At 24.4% G+C, this 19,217-nt stretch overlaps 2 protein-coding genes across 3 annotated transcripts in view; both read left to right on the top strand.

The window, feature by feature from the left end:
• The window catches only part of LOC122512548 (golgin subfamily A member 6-like protein 1), a 114,084-nt gene that overhangs the window by 19,876 nt on the left and 74,991 nt on the right, over positions 1–19,217 (top strand). Inside the window, exon 2 of the mRNA XM_043628446.1 lies at positions 327–402. The gene's annotated coding sequence lies outside the window, so the exon portion shown is untranslated. The remainder of the gene's footprint in view (positions 1–326; positions 403–19,217) is intronic.
• LOC122512038 (facilitated trehalose transporter Tret1-2 homolog) lies at positions 5,385–16,732 on the top strand. Of its 2 annotated transcripts, none has more exons than XM_043627658.1 (6): positions 5,385–5,983; positions 6,865–6,901; positions 10,464–10,599; positions 10,748–11,067; positions 12,104–12,301; positions 15,881–16,732. In XM_043627658.1, the coding sequence occupies exons 3-6, from the start codon at positions 10,470–10,472 to the stop codon at positions 16,607–16,609; spliced, it is 1,377 nt and encodes a 458-aa protein (XP_043483593.1). In that variant the 5' UTR covers positions 5,385–5,983; positions 6,865–6,901; positions 10,464–10,469; the 3' UTR covers positions 16,610–16,732. The 2 variants fall into 2 exon arrangements, with proteins under 2 accessions (XP_043483593.1, XP_043483588.1); XM_043627653.1 differs by having other exon boundaries at positions 6,865–6,921.

Raw genomic sequence — 19,217 nt, 5'->3', positions numbered from 1 at the left:
GAAAAATTTATTTCTAGATATTGATATGGTCTTAAAATAAACTTCAGAAATTTTATTTTAAAATCATATTTTTTGTTTATAAATATTTTTATTTATATATTTACGATAAATTTTCATTTTATAAAAAACAAGTAAAAAAAATGAAATAAAATTTTAAATGAAATAAAATTTTAAATAAAATAAAATTTTTAAATAAATAAAATGGATAGAATATAAAAAATAAACAAAAATAAATATTAAATATATAAATAAAAATAGTATAAAAAAATTAAAAATGATTTTTTTTTCTACACAATAATTAATGAATGCTTCCTAATTTTTTTCAGATCGCGGACTGAAGTGAGGATGCGAAGGAAAAAGTAGTCCGGCTGATATTGGTTTATTGAGGTAATCAGCGATTAAGTGAGTATAGAAAATAAAATTTTAAAAATTTCGTTTGTAATTAACATTCTTCTGACATGAAGAAAATGAAGAAGAAAAATTCGTTCACTGAAAATGAATTTACGAAAGAATTCTACTGGATACTATACATCGAAGTAAGAAGTTATTTTAATTTTCGAAATAAAAGGAAATTTTTATTTCTGAGGTAAAATGTAATTTAATTTCTTGAAGTAAAAAGTAATTTAATTATTAAAATAAAAATTAGGAAGTTTCATTTTTAAAATTAAAAAGGATATTATTTTGAATTTGCCCTTGTATAACTAAATAAATAATTTCATTTTAAAAATAAGAAAAACAAATTAAATTTTTGAATTAAAAAAATAATAAATAAATTTAAAAACACATGAAATCTTTTAAATAAAAAGCAATATAAATTTAAAAACAAATAAAATTTTTGAGGTAAAAAATAATATAAATTTGAAAATAAATTTTTAATTTTTGGAATAAAGAGTAATTTTATTTTAAAAGTAAAGAGTAATTTAATTTTTAAAAAAGAAATTTAATTTCTAAAAAAGAAATTTAATTTCTAAAAGAAAGAGTAATTTAAATTTCAAAATAAAAATTCAATTCTTGAAATAAAGAGTAATTAATTTATTAAAATAAAAAGTAATTTAATTTCCGGAATAAAAATTCGATTTTTAAAATGAAAAGTACTTAAATTTTTGAAATAAAGAGTAATTTAATTTTTAATACAAAGAGTAATTTATATTTTGAAATAAAAATTTAATTATTGACATAAAGAGTAATTTAATTATTAAAATAAAAAGTAGGCATTATTTCGGTTATGCTCTTGTAAATAAATAAATAATTTAATTTTCGAAGTAAAAATTAATTAGATTTTCGAAATAAATAAAAATGAGGTGTAAAATAAATCGTAAAAGTAACTTCTATGGACAGTAGAAGAAAAAGTATTTTTTAATATTGTTAAATAAACATAAAAATCACCTAAATAAATTTTTAAAATAATTTAATTTTCGAATTACAAATTCAATTTTTAAAATTCATTAAACTCTTCAAATAAAGAATAATTTGATTTTTTTTTAAAAAGAGGAATGTAATTTTTAAAATAAAGGCATCATTTTGGTTCTGCCCCTAAAAATAAATAAATAAGCAAATATTTTTTATTTCCTAATGTGAAGTAATTTGCTCTTTGAATTAAAATATAAATAAAAATGAGTTGCAAAATAAAGAGTAAAAATATATTTCATGGACAGTAGAAGGAAAAATTATTAATGTTAATATTGTCAAATAAACATAAACATGACCTAAAAAAATTTTTTTTAAAAATAATTAAATTTTCATTTTTTTAAATTTAAACTTTTGAGAAAAATACTTGAAAATCAATTTTTTCCAAGTGCATTAATTTGAAATAAATTGAATAGTAAAATAATTTTAATTAAATAATTTTAATCACGATTTTTGAAAATGATTTACAAAGTTCGTTGTCTTAAATTTCGGAAATTTATAAATAAGAATTTTTTTTCTCGTCCCTACTTGGAAAGCTTGCGAAAATTAAAATTGAATTCATTTATAAAAATTTCTATTTCACATTGTTGCAAAATAACAAATTAACAGAAAAAAAGTGCTAATAACCTTCAAATATTATATGCATATATATATAATATATGTTTGGTATGTAGATAAAATTTATAATTACGTCTTTGTTTTAAGATATCAATGATTCAATGATTACAAAATATCTTCACAATTGAAGAAAAGACCTTGTTATAAAAATAAACACTATTCGATTTATAATAATTTTACATATTTTTCCTTTTTTATCACATAAATAATAATAATTATATTATTATAAAACAAACAAATATTTTGCTATCGCATACAAAGTTTATGTGCATTCTTCATTATTTTCAAATAATAAAAGTTTCAGAATTTTTTCTCTACTTTAAAAATAATTGATAAATAATTATAAATTTAATGCATTATGTAATTAAATATTTAAATTGATAATTATTGTAATGAATGAAATTTAATTACAATATTTAATTTAATAATTTAATTTAATAATAATAATAAATTATCTGATGAAAAAAATTAAGTATATAATAAATGTACAATAAATGAAATATAATAAATCAAAATAAAAACTAAATTGGTCGAGAACTAAAAAAAAGTATTAATATTTTAAAAAAAAATTTTTTTAACACCATTAAATAAATAAGTTTTTTTATCATTTTTGAAATTGTTTTTTAACATAATTTTCAAATTATTCTTTTTGACATTATTTTTTTAAATGTTTTTAAAATTATTTTTGAAAATCAATTTTGAAAATAATTCTTCAAATTATTATATGTATTATTATAATACCTACATTATTATAATTATAAATCTGAATATTCATAATTATTATAATTACAATTCTGAATTTTTATTTTTTGTATTTATTTATTTATTTATTTTATTTAAAAAAATTTTTTTATTATAATTATATTATTTTAAACATTGTAATTAATTATAATTATATAATATATTATATTATATTATAATTTATTTATTATTATTAAAATTATTATTATATTTATTATATTTATATAATTATAATTATATAATATTTATTTAAAATTTGGACGGACGAAAAAAGTCCTTAACAAGAGAAATCTTATAATCTAAAGAAAATTAAATAAATAAATAAAAATTAATTAAAATAATTAAAATTAAATAATTATAAAAATATAAATTTATTTATAGGAAACGATAATGAACTATAATATTATTTTTAATAATTTGAATATAATTATTATTTTTATTATTATTATCATTGTTCTTATTATAGATTTTTTTTTTATAATTTTGAATGAAATTGAAATGGATTTTTGAAATAATTTGAACAAAAAAATTTTTTCAGTAAAATATTTTTTTTATATATAAATATTTTTTTTTTCATTCTTTTGCTCCATTTTTTGTAATATATATAAAAAAAGATGAAAGATAAAAAAAAGAAGCCTAGATATACCGAACTCAATTTTTAATTCTCAAAAAGATAATACCCTCTTTGTTTAGAATTTAATTTTATAATTCTGCACATGATTTTTATATTACATTCGCCATATGTAATCTTTATTAAGCGACTTACAATTTTTTTTTAACTCTGCACTATCGCACGTGCATTTTAAAATTCTTCCGTGAATCATTTTATTTATTTCCGTCACAGTAATATTAATTTTAAAGATTCTTGAACTTTTCTTTTTTTTGAGAACAAATTATATGTATTTTTTTTTATATATAAATTTTTTTCTCTTTAACTACGACGATAAGTATATTATTGTATAATATACTTATTGTTGTAGTTGAAGAGAGAAAAAAAAATTATAATCGGATTATTATTAAGAAACCGGTAGTAAAGTATATTATTAATTGTAAATCTTTTGAAGAAGCATCTGTTGCAATTGATAAAAATAGATAACCAAACAATGTGAATATGATTCTATTTTGCGGAATTAGATAGTCACAACCTTGATTTTAACGTTTTCCTGTGAATTGTTTAATTGTACAAAACAATGTAAATTCATTATCTCTTGAATTGGAGAAAAAAAATCGAAGTTTAGGAAAAAATCGATTTTTTATTGTTTTAATATTTAAATTATTTATAGTTATGAATAATCTATTAATAATACTTGAACTAATAATATTTTATTAATAATAATTTTTTGTTGAATAAATAAATAAATGAAAAATAAAAATAGTATTAGTATTTTTTAAAATAATTTATAATATAATATAATAATAAATCAAAATAATAATAATAAATAATTAAAATAATAATAATAATAATAACAACAATAATAATAATAAATAATTAAATTGCTAATTAATATGATAATTAATTTAATATAAATTGACAACTTTGTCGGGAATCAAAAATTTTTTTTTGTAGAACAAAGTAAAAGTATTTTTTATGGACAGTAGAAGAAAAAATGTTGTTACATAGACAACAATTAGAAAAAAAATTAATTAATTAAAGAAAAAAAATTAATTAATTTTAAATTGTCGAGAACAATTAGAAAACAATTTTTTTGTATAGTTTTTACAATAAACAAAAGTAAAAATAATTTTTAGGGACAGAATAAAAATTATTATTTAATACAATAATTTTTTTTTAATATTGATTGACAATTTGGTCGAGAACTAAAAATTTCTTTCGTAGAAGAAAATAAAAGTTTAGTTTTATGGACAGTAGAAGAAAAAAAATTATTAATTAATATAATAATTAATTTAAAAACATCGCCAACTTGTAAGGAAACTAGAATTTTTTTTTGTTAAACAAAGTAAAAGTAAGATTTATGAACAGTAGAAGAAAAAAATTGTTAAATAATGAAATAAAAAAATATAAAAATAATAGTAAAATATAAATATAATAAAATAATAAATAATACAAGAGTTAAAAAATAAAAATAACTAAATATTATTTATTTATTTTTATTAATACTTGTTATTTATTATAAAAGAAAAGAATTGTTATTTATTATAAAAAAGAAGAATTGTTATTCATTATAAAATAAAGAATTGTTATTTAAAATAAAAAATAACTATTTTTTAAATTAAAATTTTTTTTTTTAAATTAAAAAATTTTTTTTTAAATTAAAAAAATTGACAATAAATTTTTTAAATTGAAAATTTTTTTTTTTAAATTGAACAAACTACATTTTGACAGTTTTAAAAATTTTCCCTTTCGCGAACATGAGCCACACAGACATCGGAGGGGAATTTACGAAATTTTTTCAAGTACAAGTTACAAATTGGTACAAAAATTGAGATATATATATATATATATTAAAAAAAAAAAATTTCAATGACGAGAAATATGAGACGATATATTATAAATGCAATGATCCAGACTTTCATGAAAGAAGTGTCTGCTTATAGGATTTCAAATCCCTGTTGATGAGAGGGAGAAAATCATTCGTCCATTCAGTCGATAACGAGACTCGACAGAAGAAACTCTTCTGAAATTTTAAAGAAACGCGTTATTTTGATTATAATAAGATCTGATTGAAAAAAAAATTATTTCCTATTACTTACGAATCGAACCAACTTCATATTCAGACAATTTTATAAAAATTAGTGCCACTCAGTTTCTTCAAAATTTCCAAAAAGTTTTTTTCTTCTACAAAATTTGATAATCGAACAGAAATATTTCGAATTTTTTTCCACTTTTGAAAATTTACTCATAATTTAGAATTTTTAATTTAATAATAAATTGATATTTGATTAGAGGCGTAAAGTAAAAGAAATAAAACAAAATTTGCGAATTTGATTTAAGATTGAAAGCTGCTTAGTTTGTATGAACTTTAACATTTTGTTAAATTAGCCTAAAAATTTTTTTCCTCGAGGACTTTTAGTTGCTTTTTTTTTGTTGTTGTTCCACATTTTTGTTTTCAATGCGAAATGTAATTAAAAATTTGAAAATTGATCTTTTTTGGAAAATTTAGTGTTAATTGTAAGTGAAAGTTTTCTTGTGATTGAAAACAGTGAAGGGATCTTGTATTTTCATATGAATGAAATGATGGAATCCAAAGAGGTCAAGGTAGGCGAGATGTTTTTTTTTAATTTTTAACAAAAAATAATTTTTTATTTATATTTTTTTAAAATAATTTTTTTAACACCTTTTTTAAAAATTAATTTTAAAAAAAAGTTTGAAAAAATAATACGTAATATTTAAAATTGTTTTTTAATATTATTCTTAAGTTATTTTTTATAACATCATTTTTAAAAGTGGTTTTAAAAATTATTTTTGTAAATCAGTTTTAAAAGTAGGTTTCAACGTCATTTTGAAAAAATGATTTTTTAAATTATTTTAAAATTATTTTTAAATTATTTTTGAAACATAATTTTTAAATTATTTTTAAAATTGTTTTTTTAACATAATTATTATTTAACACTATTTTTAAAAATGACTTTTTAAATTCTTTGTAAGAAAAATTTTCAATATTTTATTTTTCAAAACATCATTTTTTAAAGTAATTTTATAATATCATTTTTAAAAACTATTTTCAAATATAATGTTTAAAATTATATTTGACAATTATTTTTAAAACATCATTTTTAAAAATTATTTTTAAAATTATTTTTTAACATCATTGTAAAATTATTTTTTATAAATAATAATTTTTAAAATTGTTTTTTAACATCATTTTTAAAAAGTAATTTTTTTAATTATTTTTTAATACAAACAAGTTTTTTTTTTACTATATCATAAGAAAATAATTCAAAAAGTAATTGTTTATATTTTTAATTATTTTCCTTGTTAACGTATTTATTTTTTTAAAAATGTTTGTATTTTAATAAATTTAAAAATCTTGAGTCAAAAATTTAATTTTTCTTTTTATTGAAGTACAAGGAATGTAAAATATTTTTTTTATTATTAAAACCTAACGATTTGTGTTAATATTATTATTATTTTCACAGATGAAATCTAATCTCGATATCAGGAGACAATCGAAAGGTAAAGGAACATTTTATCAGGTAATTATTTATCATTTTTTACCTATTCTAAGAAATTTAATTGCATTCAATTAATGATTTAAATTAATGACATGTAATTAATTAATTATGTTGCATATTTTTAATTAATTAAGTTACTTTCAATTAATTAATTAAGTTGCTTACTATTAATTAATTAATCAATTAATTAAATTAATTACATTCAATTAATTATTTGAATTAATGACATTTAATTAATTATGTTGCTTACTTTTAATTATTTAAATTGCTTACTATTAATTAATTAATTAATTATGTTAATTACTTTAATTAATTAATTAAATTACTAACTTTTAATTAATTAAATTTCTTAATTTTAATTATTTAATTAATTGCTTACTTTTAATTAATTAATTAAGTTACTTACTATTAATTAATGAATTAATTAAATTTATTACATTAAATTAATTAATAAAACACTTATTGCATTTAATTAATTTTAATGTTAACAGTTATAAAATACATTTTTCACTATTATACACTTTATCCTTATTCATAATTTAAAATTGCCCTGTAAAATCAAAAAAGAAAAAAAGGGACAATTTTTTCCCTCTCTCTGTCTCGCGTTTATAAGACAATTTGAAATTTATTGCCGCATCAATTTGTTTGTTTGACTTTATCAAAGACACATGTTCTCTCTAACTTAGATTGTCGGTAAACTCTTTAATCAAATTCAGTTTGATAAAAAAAAGAAGCGTTTTAATGTTCTTTAATTACCCATAAATGTGTATGCGCGATATACATGCAAATGTGTGACAATAGGTTATCAATTAAAAATCTTGTAATTAAATTCAGTCTCACCGCCAAAGCAATATTTAAATTTATGTATTTCAGATTATTAAAAGTGTGCTGCTCTCTTTGAATTTATAATATTTATTATCAATTAAAATGAAACATACGAGAGATGACATAACTGATTCAGAGAGTGATTGTAGATGCGAATGCGCGTAAAGAGAGAGGGTGTCATTGACACTTTTCTATATATACTATACTTATTATTTGCTATCTTGATATTTACTATTTATTCATTTTTTTGCTACTATTAATAATTACTATATTAATATTTACTATTTATTAAATTTTAATATATTAATATTTTGTATATTGATAAAGTTACTATCTTGGTATTCACTATTTATTAATTTTTACTATAATAATATTTAGTATTTATTAAATTTTACTATATTAATATTTAGTATTTATTAAATTTTACTATATTAATATTTAGTATATTGATATTTACTAGTTACTTAATTTTTACTTTATTGATATTTACTTTACTATGGATTTTGTTCTCTAATGTTTTTTGCTTCTTTCTTCATTACTTTCTGTTTCTTTCTTCACTGATTTTTGGTCTTTTCTTCACTTCCTTCTTCTATAATTTCTTCACGTTTTTCTGTACCTTTCTTCAATCTCTTCTTTGATTATTTCTTACTACTTTCTGCACCTTTCTTTACTAATTTTTGTTGCTTTCTTCACTGCTTTTTACGATCCTTTCTTCACTTTTTTATGCACCTTTCTTCACTAGCTTCTTGGATTATTTCTTCACTACTTTCTGCACCTTTCTTCAACATTTTTTACTCCTTTTTCACTCCCTTCTTTGATAATTTCTTTATTACTTTCTGCACCTTTCTTCACTACTTCCTACTAATTATGTTATAATATAGAACATATCGTTAATTATTTCTTCACTACTTTCTGCATCTTTCTTCACTAATTTCTGTTCCTTTTTTCACTCCCTTTTTCGATCCTTTCTTCACTTTTTTCTGCACCTTTCTTCACTATCTTCTTGGCATATTTCTTTACTACTTTCTGTACCTTTCTTCACTCCCTTCTTTGATTATTTCTTCACTACTTTCTGCACCTTTCTTCACTACTTACTATTTTTTTCACTCCCTTCTTCGATCATTATTCATTTCTTCACTTTTTCCTGCACCTTTCTTCACTTCCTTCTTGGATTATTTCTTCACTACTTTCTGCATCTTTCTTCAGTAATTTCGGTTTTTTTCTTCATTCTCTTCTTTTATTATTTCTTCACTTGTTTTTGCACCTTTCTTCACTAATTTTAGTTCCTTTCTTCACTTTCTTCTTTGATTATTTCTTCACTACTTTCTGCACCTTTCTTCACTACTTACTATTTTTAACACTCCCTTCTTCGATCATTATTTATTTCTTCACTTTTTCCTGCACCTTTCTTCACTATCTTCTTGGATTATTTCTTCACTACATTCTGTATCTTTCTTCACTAAGTTCTGCACTTTTCTTCACTCCCATCTTTGATAATTTCTATATTATTTTCTGCACCTGTCTTCACTAATTTCTGTTCCTTTCTTCACTTTCTTTTTCGATCCTTTCTTCATTTTGTTGCACCTTTCTTCACTACGTCTTGGATTATTTCTTCACTACTTTCTTCACTCCCATCTTTGATAATTTCTTTATTATTTTCTGCACCTTTCTTCACTAATTTCTGTTTCTTTCTTCACTCCTTTTTTCGATCCTTTCTTCACTTTTTTCTGCACCTTTCTTCACTATCTTCTTGGATTATTTCTTTACTACTTTCTGTTCCTTTCTTCACTTTTTTCTTCACCTTTCTTCACTATCTTCTGGGAATATTTCTTTACTATTTTCTGTACCTTTCTTCACTCTCATCTTTGATAATTTCTTCACTACTTTCTGCACCTTTCTTCACTACTTACTAATAATTATGTTGTAATATAGATCATATCGTGAATTATTTCTTCACTACTTTCTGCACCTTTCTTCACAAATTTTTATTTCTTTCTTCACTACCTTCTTGAATTATTTCTTCACTACTTTCTGCACCTTTCTTCACAAATTTTTATTTCTTTCTTCACTACCTTCTTGAATTATTTCTTCACTACTTTCTTCACTCCTATATTTGATAATTTCTTTATTATTTTCTGCACCTTTCTTCACTAATTTCTGTTCCTTTCTTCACTCCCTTTTTCGATCCTTTCTTCACTACCTTCTTGGATTATTTCTTCACTCCTATATTTGATAATTTCTTTATTATTTTCTGCACCGTTCTTCACTATCTTCTTGGATTATTTCTTTACTACTTTCTTTACCTTTCTTCACTATCTACTTGGATTATTTCTTTACTACTTTCTGTACCTTTCTTCACTATCTTCGTGGATTATTTCTTCACTAATTTCGGCACCTTTCTTCACTCCAATCTTTAATAATTTCTTCACTTTTTTCTGCACCTTTCTTCACTACCTTCTTGGTTTATTTCTTCACTACTTTCTGCACCTTTCTTCACCACTTTCTTCTCCTTTCTTCACTGCCTTCTTCGATAATATCTTCACTACTTTATGCACCTTTCTTCACTACTTACTACTTATTATGTTATATATAAATTATACAATTATGTATGTGACACTCGCAATCTTAAATGTAATTTATAATTTTTTGAAGTATAAGATCACTTTAACAAAACAGTGTTATATTCGAAAATGAAAATAAATTTTTGCTTCAAATGTTAATTTTTCCGATTTTAACAGTTGCAGATGTGCGCTTTGGCGAATTTGTCCGTTATGGGACCGTCAATGGGTTTTGGTTACAGCGCAGTAGCCCTTCCCCCACTCCAATCGCCGAACAGCGAATTTCATATTGATGAGAATCAAGCTTCCTGGATTGGTATATCAATTATTTTTTAAAATTCTGCGAAAAATAATTAAAATTGTTTACTTTTTATTTCATTAAACGTTAATAGTTTAATAAGTTTTTTTTTAATTTATTAGTTTAATTTAATAATTTAATTTTTAATATTAAATTTAATTTACAGCGAGCGCTGCTGCAATAGCGATTCCATTTGGATGTATGATTACAAGTTTTGCTATGCGAAGGGGAAGGAAAACGTCACTTTTAATTATATCGGCAGTGTCTATAGTCGGATGGCTAACGATATATCTTTCGGCGAATATTGAGCAGATAATTATTGGTCGAATTATATCAGGTGTCGCTACTGGATTGGCGACAGTGCCAACGACAGTCTACGCTGCGGAAGTGTCGTCGGCGAAATGGCGAAGCACCGTTGTCACGTGGACGAGCATCGCGATTGCCACCGGCGTTCTTATAGTCTATATTTTCGGATTTATATTTCCGGTACTTGGATTTTGTTCTCTAATGTTTTTTGCTTCTTTCTTCATTACTGCTTTCTGTTTTTTCTTCACTATTTTCTGTTCTTTTCTTCACTCCCTTCTTTGATAATTTCTTCAACTTTTTTTTACATCTTTCTTCACTCCCTTCTTTAATTATTTCTTCACTTTATTTTGTACCTTTCTTCACTATTTTCTACTTATTTCTTCACTGCCTTCTAAACAATAATCCCTTCACTGCTTTATGTTTCTTTCTTTAGTAATTTCTGTTCTTTTCTTCACTCCCTTCTTCTGTTATTTCTTCACTTGTTTCTGCACCTTTCTTCACTAATTTTTTTTTTCTTCACTTTCTTCTTTGATTATTTCTTCACTACTTTCTGGACCTTTCTTCACTACTTACTATTTTTTTCACTCCCTTCTTCGATCATTATTCATTTCTTCACTTTTTCCTGCACCTTTCTTCACTTCCTTCTTGGATTATTTCTTCACTACTTTCTGCACCTTTCTTCAGTAATTTTTGTTTTTTTCTTCATTCCCTTCTTTTATTATTTCTTCACTTGTTTTTGCACCTTTCTTCAGTAATTTCTGTTTTTTCTTCATTCCCTTCTTTTATTATTTCTTCACTTGTTTTTGCACCTTTCTTCACTACTTTCTACTCCTTTCTTCACTGTCTTCAAAAAATTATTGCTTCCCTTTTGTCTGTTTCTTTCTTCACTAATTTCTGTTCTTTTCTTCACTAGTTTTTGCTTCTTTCTTCACTACTTTTACCTCATTTCTTCAATACTTCTTTCTTCAGTTTTTTTTAAGTTCTTTTCTTCTTTAGTTTTTGCTTCTTTCTTCACCACTTTTAGCTCTTTTCTTTAGTACTTATTTCTTCAGTTTTTTCAGCTTCTTTCTTCACAACTTTCATTTTACTACTTTCTTTACTTCTTTCTATTTTCTTCTGATACTAAATGAGAAAATATTTTTAAAAAATTATAATTATAAAAATAGGCAATATCGTCGCATTTTTAAGTTGTTTAACGAGTTTTCTTTCTTTTTAGGAAAATTGGCGAATGGTAGCACTACTTTGTTCGATATTTCCCCTCGTTTCTCTAGTTTTGACGGCAATATTTATGCCCGAGTCGCCAGTGTGGCTTCGTGAAAGGGGCAAAATAGCAGAAGCCGAGAGAATATTGAAGAAATTTCGTGGTGTTCCTCAAGAATTGCCACTTCCTGACGAAGATGCTGCTGAATTCGAGGTAAAATATAATTGCACTAATATAATTGCATTTTAGTAAAATTCTTCTAAAAAATTCAATTATTTTTGTTAATAATAAAATTCTTCCCATAAATTCAATTATTTAAAAAATTTTAATAAAATTCTTCTCAAAAATTCAATTATTTTCAAAAAATTTTTCAAAAATTCAATTACTTTCGTAAATAATGAAATTCTTAACAGGATTTCAATTATTTAAAAAAAATGTAGTAAAATTCTTCTTAAAAATTCAATTATTTTGGTAAATAAGAAAATTCTTCCTATAAATTCAATTATTTTTACGAAAGTCTTTTAATAAGAATTCAATTATCTTTATAAATAGCAAAATTCTTTTCAGGAATTCAATTATTTTTAAAAACTTTAATAATATTCTTCGCAAGGATTCAATTATCTTAAGAAAGAACAAAATTTTTTTGCTGCAATTCAATTATTTTCAAAAATATTAATGAAATTATTTTCAATTATTTTCAAATTTTAATATAACATTCTTGACAAGAATTTAATTATCTTTAAAAATAGTAAAATTCTTCGCAGAAATCTAATAATGTTTAAAAATTTACAAAAATTCTTGTCAAAAATTTCAATTATCTTTATATACCCTATAAATAATAAAATTTTTCTCCGAAATTCAATTATTTTCAAAAATGTTAATAAAATTTGTCAAGAGAATTCAAATTATTTAATAATTTGTTGATAAAATTCTTTATATGAAAATTCAATTTTAAGAAACATTCAATTTGTTTAATAAAATATTTATTTAAATTATAGTTGAATAATTGAAATCTCGTAGAATTTTTCTAATAAATATTGATTTGAAAAAATGAATTTCAAATTAAAATCATTGAAAATTTCAACTTTTCATTTTTTTTCATTAAGAATTCTATATAGAATTAATTTTTCTCAATAAAGTTTAATGGATTTTTTTTTTAAATTATTTAAAGTTTTTAATTTCTAATTTATTTTATTGAAAAATGCCAAAATAATCGAAAATTTAGGTAAAATTGAATTGTAAACAAAAGAAATTGAAAATTCACAAAGAACTATTTCAAAAATTATTAAAAAAAATTGACTTAAAGAAGAATTTTAGAAGTTGGAGTAACAAAGTAGCAAGTTTTAATTATTATATAAAACATGAAGAAAGGTATCGAATTGCATTTATCCGAGCTGTTACTTTAACGAAATGTCATTTTTGCGAATCTTCATTTTTACGAATTGCCACTTTTGCGAAATATCATTTTTACGAATTGTCATTTTTACGAATTGTTCTTTTTCCGAAATGTCATTTTTTCCAATTGTCATTTTTACGAAATGTCACTTTTGCGAATCGCCATTTTTGCGAATAGTGATGTTTGCGAATTGTCATTTTAAAAAAATAGTTATTGTTCCGAAATGTCATTTTTACGAAATGTCACTGTTACGAATTTGCATTTTTGCGAATCGACATTTTTACGAATTGTCACTTTTGCGAAGTCATTTTTTTTGAATTGTCATTTTTGCGAATTGTTATTTTTACGAAATGTCACTATTGCAAATTGTTATTTTTGCGAAAATTTCTATAGTAAACTTGTGTATGCATATTATAGATTTACTATAGCAATATTCGTAAAACTGACAATTCGTAACAGTGACATTTCGTAAAAATGACAATTCGAAAAAATGTCAGTTCGCATAAATGACAATTCGTAAAAATGGCTTTTCGCAAAAGTGACATTTCATATGGGACGCATGATTATTCCCCAAATGTCATTTTTCCGAAATGTCATTTTACCGAACTGCACTTTTGCGAATAGTCATTTTTGCGAAATGTCATTTTCACGAATAGTCATTTTTGCGAAAAGCCATTTTTGCGAATAGTATTTTTTGCGAAGTCATTTTTACGAATTTTCATTTTTGCGAATCGCCATTTTTACGAATTGTCACTTTTCCGAATCGACATTTTTACGAATCGCCATTTTTACGAATTGTCACTTTTGCGAATCGACATTTTTACGAAATGTCATTTTTGAGAATAGCCATTTTTGCGAAAAGTAATTTTTACGAATTGTCGTTTTTGCGAATTGTCATTTTTGCGAAAAGCTATTTTTGCGAATTGTCATTTTTGCGAAATTTCATTTTTGAGAAATGTCATTTATGCGAATTGTCACTTTTGCGAATTGTCATTTTTGCGAATCGCCATTTTTACGAATTGTCACTTTTCCGAATCGACATTTTTACGAATCGCCATTTTTACGAATTGTCACTTTTGCGAATCGACATTTTTACGAAATGTCATTTTTGAGAATAGCCATTTTTGCGAAAAGTAATTTTTACGAATTGTCGTTTTTGCGAATTGTCATTTTTGCGAAAAGCTATTTTTGCGAATTGTCATTTTTGCGAAATTTCATTTTTGAGAAATGTCATTTATGCGAATTGTCACTTTTGCGAAAAGTCATTTTTGCGAATTGTCATTTTTGCGAAAAATACAATAGTAAACTTGTAGTATATATAGATTCACTATTGTATTTTTCGCAAAAATGTCAATTCGCAAAAATGACTTTTCGGAAAAGTGACAATTCGTAAAAATGGCGATTAGCAAAAGTGACAATTCGCATAAATGACATTTCTCAAAAATGAAATTTCGCAAAAATAGCTTTTCGCAAAAATGACAATTCGCAAAAACGACAATTCGTAAAAATTACTTTTCGCAAAAATGGCTTTGCGCAAAAATGACATTTCGTAAAAATGTCGATTCGCAAAAGTGACAATTCGTAAAAATGTCGATTCGCAAAAGTGACAATTCGTAAAAATGTCGATTCGCAAAAATGACAATTCGCAAAAGTGCAGTTCGGCAAAATGACATTTCGGAAAAATGACATTTGGGGAATAATCATGCGCCCCATTTCATATTAATGAAAATTCGAAAGAATGACATTTCGGAAAAATTAACGATTTGTAAAAATGACAATTCGTTAAAATGACATTTCGGAGCAATAACGATTTGTAAAACTGACAATTCGTAAAAATGACATTTCGGAACAATAACGATTTGTAAAAATGACATTTCGGAACAATAACGATTTGTAAAGATGACATTTCGGAAAAATTAACGATTTGTAAAAATGACAATTCGTAAAAATGACATTTCGGAACAATAACGATTTGTAAAAATGATATTTCGGAACAATAACGATTTGTAAAAATGACAATTCGTAAGAATGACATTTCGGAACAATAACGATTTGTAAAAATGACAATTCGTAAAAATGATATTTCGGAACAATAACGATTTGTAAAAATGACAATTCGTAAGAATGATATTTCGGAACAATAACGATTTGTAAAAATGACAATTCGTAAAAATGATATTTCGGAACAATAACGATTTGTAAAAATGACAATTCGTAAAAATGATATTTCTTTCTGGTGTTAATTTAATCCTAGAGGGTTTTCAACTGTTGCAGATTATTTTAATCCATTCAGCTGTTATTTTAACACCTCACGATGAGCATAACTTAAAAAAAAATAGTAAACACTATGGTTTTCAGTATATGAATGCGAAGCCTAACTATTTTTTTTCCTGCAGGTGAAGCATCACAAGAAGAAGAAGAACCTACTGAAGCACATCCTCCGTCGCTCCGCCCTCATCCCCTCATTCATTCTCCTCGGCTACTTCTTCTTCCAACAATTCTCGGGCATATTCGCCGTCGTCTACTACGCAGTGCAAATCTCCAAAGACTCGGGGGTGAAAATCGACAATCACCTGAATGCAATTCTAATTGGCTTGACGCGCCTCATTGGTGCGATCTCAGTTGCCTGGTTGTCGCGCCGCGTGGGCCGTCGACCACTGTCGATCCTCTCCGGCACTGGAATGACCCTCTCGATTGGCAGTCTCTCGCTGTACTTGTTCCTCCACGATCGCGGTTACGTGGCCTCTGATGAAAACCTCTTACCAGTGATATGCCTCATTGCGTACATATTCATGAGTACCCTCGGCTTCCTGGTCCTGCCTTTCGCCATGGTGGGCGAGCTCTACCCGTCCAAGGTCAAGGACGTTCTCTCCGGATTCACAACATGCATCGCTTACATTTTTAGTTTTGTTTCCGTCAAGGCGTATCCAGACATGTCGAAAATAATGGGCAAGCATGGAATATTTTGCTTCTACGCTGTTGTCTCATTGTTGGGGACATTCTTTATTGTTTTCTTTTTGCCTGAGACTAGGGGTAAGACAATGGGGGAAATTGAGGATATTTATGCGAAGAAGAAGAAGATGATTGCTGGCGATGAGACTGTTAAAGAGAAGATGGTATCTTGAAGATTGTAATCTTAAGGAATTATTTTTAATTTATTGTTAAGTTTTTACCTCGGTTTTAACTGTATTGCATTTCTTGATTTTTTTATACATTTGTTGAGTTTGGAATTTGTACAATAAAGTTGTATTTTTAAAAATATTTTGTTATTTATTTATTCCTAAAGTCTTGAACTTGCAGCAATGATGCAGCAATTGACTGACTTGCTGTTGATTGTCTGGCCCTTTTTATACCAAAATTTGTCTATGCATTTTTAAAAATGTACACTAACCCATGTATTTTTGGAAATGTACACTAAGCGAGGCGCATGATTATTCCCCAAATGTCATTTTAACGAATTGCATTTATTCGAACTTTTATTTTAACGAAATGTCACTTTTGCGAATCTCCATTTTTACGAATTGCCACATTTGCGAAAAGTCATTTTTGAGAAATATCATTTTTACGAATTGACACATTTGCGAAAAGTCATTTTTGAGAAATATCATTTTTGCAAATTGTCAGTTTTACGAACTGTCATTTTAACGAAACGTCATTTTTACGAAATATCATTTTTGCGAATTGCCGTTTTGACGAATTGTCACTTTTGCGAAAAGTCATTTTTGCGAATTGTCATTTTTTCGAATTGCATTTATTCGAACTGTTATTTTAACGAAATGTCACTTTTGCGAATCGCCATTTTTACGAATTGCCACATTTGCGAAAAGTCATTTTTGAAAAATATCATTTTTGCGAATTGTCAGTTTAACGAACTGTCATTTTAACGAAACGTCATTTTTTCGAACCGTCATTTTTACGAAATATCATTTTTGCGAATTGCCGTTTTGACGAATTGTCACTTTTGCGAAAAGTCATTTTTGCGAATTGTCATTTTTTCGAATTGCATTTATTCGAACTGTTATTTTAACGAAATGTCACTTTTGCGAATCGCCATTTTTACGAATTGCCACATTTGCGAAAAGTCATTTTTGAGAAATATCATTTTTACGAATTGTCAGTTTTACGAACTGTCATTTTAACGAAACGTCATTTTCTCGAACCATCATTTTTACGAAATATCATTTTTGCGAATTGCCGTTTTGACGAATTGTCACTTTTGCGAAAAGTCATTTTTGCGAATTGTCATTTTTTCGAATTGTCATTTTAACGAATTGCATTTATTCGAAATGTTATTTTAACGAAATGTCACTTTTGCGAATCGACATTTTTACGAATTGCCACATTTGCAAAAAGTCATTTTTTCGAAATGTCATTTTTTCGAAATGTCATTTTTATAACGAATTGTCATTTTAACAAAACATCATTTTTACGAAATATCATTTTTGCGAATTGACATTTTTACGAATTCGTCACTTTTGCGAAAAGTCATTTTTGCGAATTGTCAGTTTTACTAACTGTCATTTTAACGAAACGTCATTTTTTCGAACCGTCATTTTTACGAAATAGCATATTTGCGAATTGCCGTTTTGACGAATTGTCACTTTTGCGAAAAGTCATTTTTGCGAATTGTCATTTTTTCGAATTGTCATTTATGCGAACTGACATTTTTTCGAATTGTCATTTTTACGAATTGTCATTTTTACGAAATGCTACTTTTGTGAATCGCCATTTTTACGAATTGTCATTTATGCGAACTGTCATTTTTGCGAAATGTCTCTGTTGCGAATTGTCATTTTTGCGAAAATTGCTATAGTAAATCTATATAATGCATACAAGTTTACTAAATCAATTTTCACAAAAATTGACATTTCGTAAAAATGACAATTCGAAAAAATGGCAGTTCGCAAAAATCACAATTCGAAGAAATGACTTTTCGCAAAAGTGACAATTCGTAAAAATGTCAATTCGCAAAAATGACATTTCGTAAAAATGACAATTCGAAAAAATGACTTTTCGCAAAAGTGACAATTCGTCAAAACGACAATTCGCAAAAATGATATTTCGTAAAAATGACGGTTCGAAAAAATGGCAGTTCGCATAAACGCCAATTCGCAAAAATGACAATTCGAAAAAATGACTTTTCGCAAAAGTAACAATTCGTAAAAATGTCAATTCGCAAAAATGACATTTCGTAAAAATGACAATTCGCAAAAATGACATTTCGTAAAAATGACAATTCGAAAAAATGACATTTCGGAATTTATAATTATAATTTGTTATGTTATTTGTTAATTATTATATGATTAAATTTATAAAAAAAAAATTTCGAAAATATAAGAATATAATTGAATTTAGAAAAAAATTTACTAAAATCTGTTATAATAATTACATTATTAGAAAGAATATTATTAAAATTTTCGAAAATAATTGAATTATTACAAGTAATTTTATTATTTATAAAAATAATTAATTATAAATTAATTGAATTATTGACATGAAAGTTTTTAAAAAAATCTTCAATTAATTGAATTTCAGCAAAACATTTTATTATTATTAATAAAAATAATTGAATTTTTTAAAGGAATTTTATTAAAATATTTTTAAAATAATTGAATTTCTGTGAAAAATTTTATTTTTAAATATAATTGAATCCATAGGAAGAAATATTATTAAATTTTTAATAATAATTGACTTTTTGGTAAGAATTTTTTGCATTATAAAAATAATTGAATT

The sequence above is a fragment of the Leptopilina heterotoma genome, unplaced genomic scaffold, assembly GCF_015476425.1.
Source record: "Leptopilina heterotoma isolate Lh14 unplaced genomic scaffold, ASM1547642v1 Lhet_123, whole genome shotgun sequence".
Lineage (NCBI taxonomy): Eukaryota > Metazoa > Arthropoda > Insecta > Hymenoptera > Figitidae > Leptopilina > Leptopilina heterotoma.
This window is presented reverse-complemented; position numbering and strand designations above follow the sequence as displayed.

Coding starts and splice junctions, on each gene's coding strand:
- LOC122512038 (XM_043627653.1), top strand. CDS start 5,951: ATGAATGAAATGATGGAATCCAAAGAGGTCAAG. Junction 5,984..6,864: donor TGGAATCCAAAGAGGTCAAG/GTAGGCGAGATG, acceptor TTATTTTCACAG/ATGAAATCTAATCTCGATAT. Junction 12,302..15,880: donor AAGATGCTGCTGAATTCGAG/GTAAAATATAAT, acceptor TTTTTCCTGCAG/GTGAAGCATCACAAGAAGAA.